Genomic DNA, 2,687 nt, shown 5'->3' on the forward strand with positions numbered 1-2,687 from the left:
AATTATTCAGCAGTTCTCCTGAATAAAAATGGGGAAAGCAGGCAAAACTATTGAAAAATGTTGTTTATCATAGGCTAAACTCTGTTGAGCTACCTACCCATATGTGAATTACACAGAATTGGCCTTTTGTGGCAGCTGCAGTTCATCCCCCACACAATGGCAATGGGGAAAAGAATAAAGTGTATCAGCACTGAGAATATTTTAATAGGACTGTGATTAAAATTAATTGCCTCATTTCAAAAGATCAGTTTATCAAACCCTCTGTCTTACTCCCAGTTAAAATCCAGTCAGTATGCCTCTGGCTCTTTAAAACAGCATTTTCCTCACATGCTCACACAAGCAAAAGCTGTTTCTGCTTTGCCAGGGATAAAGCATCTATGAGACATGCTGTTCATTTGCCACTCCTTCTGGCTTCACCTGTGAATGCTTGTGGCTGATGTAGGAGTTTATGGCAGCATGTTTCTAGGACCATGAGGTTGATGGTTCTTTCCTTGCCTCTCCTTCACTATAAATAGGAGAGTGAACAGCCCCAGATGTAACACTTCTCTAAGTTCTAAATCTTCTTTGCCCAGTTCCAAAGGGGTAAAAGTGAAGATTTAATCAGTCTTTACACTTTTATATTTTTTAAATTATTTAACTTTTATTACTGTTGCACCATTTATACAATTACATATAATTTCAATGCATCCATTGTACATTTTGTTTTTTCATTTGTTTTCCAATGAGTGTGTGTTGGTGTCTGTGACACAGAATGGAAGAGAAACTGGAACTGCAATGAACGCAGACTTTTTCATTTCCACTGACCAATAAACAGAACTACAGGTGCACCCAACCACGGACATGCATTAACTCGTCATGAGAAATCTAGGTAGGCTAAGTAGGATGAGAATGTTTTTACTCCCAAAAAATATTTGGAGAGGAAGAATTGGAGGATTGGCATTGAGAAATATGTGGACAGCTAAGTGGGTTTTGTCTGAAAGTTGGCATTCATCCACTGCATAAAAAAAATATCAAAATAAGAAAGGCTGTAAATAAAAAAACCACAGAAAATACTGCTTTCATAAAGATCTGATTGCCTTGGCACAAACCTAGTGGGCAGAATCAAACGCATCACTCCCAAACCCCATTACAGAACAAAAAGAAGATTTTGATACATTGGTGGAGTGCATTTACAGCAGTTCAGATACAAAAGATGTGCTGTACTTTCAGACATCCATTTATTTTACTTTTTTTTTAATCCAGGACTTGTGTCAAGTTGACAGAAAGTATATTAGATATTTCCCCACAAAAATACTATTTGGATTCTCCCCCCTCCCTCCCAACTTGATGGGACATCCTTTTAATTTTTTCTTTTTTTTTTTCTCCTTTTCTTTCTGGGCAATACATATTTGTTATTTCAGATCTGAAACGAGTTAGTATAGCTGAAAAAATAAAAAAAAGACACAGGTTGTTTTAAGTGGTTGTTTCAACAGGCTGTCCAATTTAATCTTGCACTGCTATGGTTTGATCCGAGTTAGTTGCTGGAACTTCAGAAGATTTCGCTTCCTCTGGTGGGGCTGCAGGGTCCGAGGCCTTAGCAGTGGAACTAGGTGCTGCTGTTGCCACGGTCTCCTTGGAAGAAGGTGCAGCCTCGCTGCTGCTAGGTTTTGAGTCTGAAGCTGGGGCCACTTCACTTTTAGTTTCTTGGGCTGCAGGCGTTGCGGGAGCCTCAGTCTTTTTGGCTTCCCCTTCCTCTTTGCTCTTGTCATCTGCTTTACTGGGAGCTGTGGCATCTGAAGGCTGGGAAGCTTTTGCATCGTTGCTAGGCTCAGAAGTTTTGGGTGCTTCGCTACTGGCAGCAGGAGCAGAGGCTGTAGTGGGCTCCTCTTGCTTGGGTGCCTGTTCGTTGCTCTTCTGTGGCTCTACTTTTGCATCAACAACAGACTCCAACTTCTCTGGTTCTGATTTCTGGGTTTCTTCCTGGGTCACTGTTTTCTCCTTCTCCCCTTCTTTTTCTTCTGTCTTATTGGCAGCGACCTGAGTATCCTTTTCACCCTTCTCCTCCTTGTTGTTCTCCTTCACTTCTGTGGTCTCTGTGGTTTGCTGGACATCCTCAGCCTCCTTTGGAGTCTCCTCTTCCTCAGTTGCTGCTCCTTCAGCCTTCTTGTCCTTGTCTTTAGCTTTTTCATCATTGACGCTGTACCCCTTCTTCTTCTTGCTCAGTTTGCCTCCCATCTTGGAGCTCTGTAACAGAAAAGAGAAGGAGGTGGTTACCCAAAGCCCAGCATTTATCACTAAGAGAATCAAAATCAGATCAACTGAGGTGAAAGAGTAAAATTGCTGCTGGCTCTTAAAAGGAGACTAAATCAGATTCGTTCAGATGTTATCAGCTGAACACACTGATGCTGCTGAGCACTACTGCTGCGGAGCTTATGCCCTGCTCAGCCCTGCAGCACCTCAGTCAGTGAAACTCCCTTCTGCCTCATTCCCCTGTGAACAGTTCTTCTCCGAACCCCTTGAAACCTGGTTATTTTTCAAGGGAGAGGGAAAATAGGGTGTAACAAAATGATGGAGAACTAACATACATCGCAATCTCTTGTATCCTGAGAAAGAGACATAAAGGGTGAAAGTAGAAAAAAGCCATATTTATATTCAGGTTGGGCACAAACTGAATTTGACTGCCAATCTCAGCATCCACCTCTGGTTGA

At 41.9% G+C, this 2,687-nt stretch overlaps 1 protein-coding gene across 1 annotated transcript; it reads right to left on the reverse strand.

Moving 5' to 3' along the window:
- Positions 1-618: 618 nt before the first annotated feature.
- Positions 619-2,222, reverse strand: BASP1 (brain abundant, membrane attached signal protein 1). The gene has a single exon (XM_010132015.1). The coding sequence runs from the start codon at positions 2,212-2,214 to the stop codon at positions 1,483-1,485; it is 732 nt and encodes a 243-aa protein (XP_010130317.1). The 5' UTR covers positions 2,215-2,222; the 3' UTR covers positions 619-1,482.
- Positions 2,223-2,687: the final 465 nt, after the last annotated feature.

Source organism: Buceros rhinoceros, unplaced genomic scaffold, assembly GCF_000710305.1.
Source record: "Buceros rhinoceros silvestris isolate BGI_N320 unplaced genomic scaffold, ASM71030v1 scaffold6250, whole genome shotgun sequence".
In the NCBI taxonomy this organism is placed as follows: Eukaryota; Metazoa; Chordata; class Aves; order Bucerotiformes; family Bucerotidae; genus Buceros; species Buceros rhinoceros.

Coding starts and splice junctions, on each gene's coding strand:
- BASP1 (XM_010132015.1), bottom strand. CDS start 2,214: ATGGGAGGCAAACTGAGCAAGAAGAAGAAGGGGTACAGCGTCAATGAT.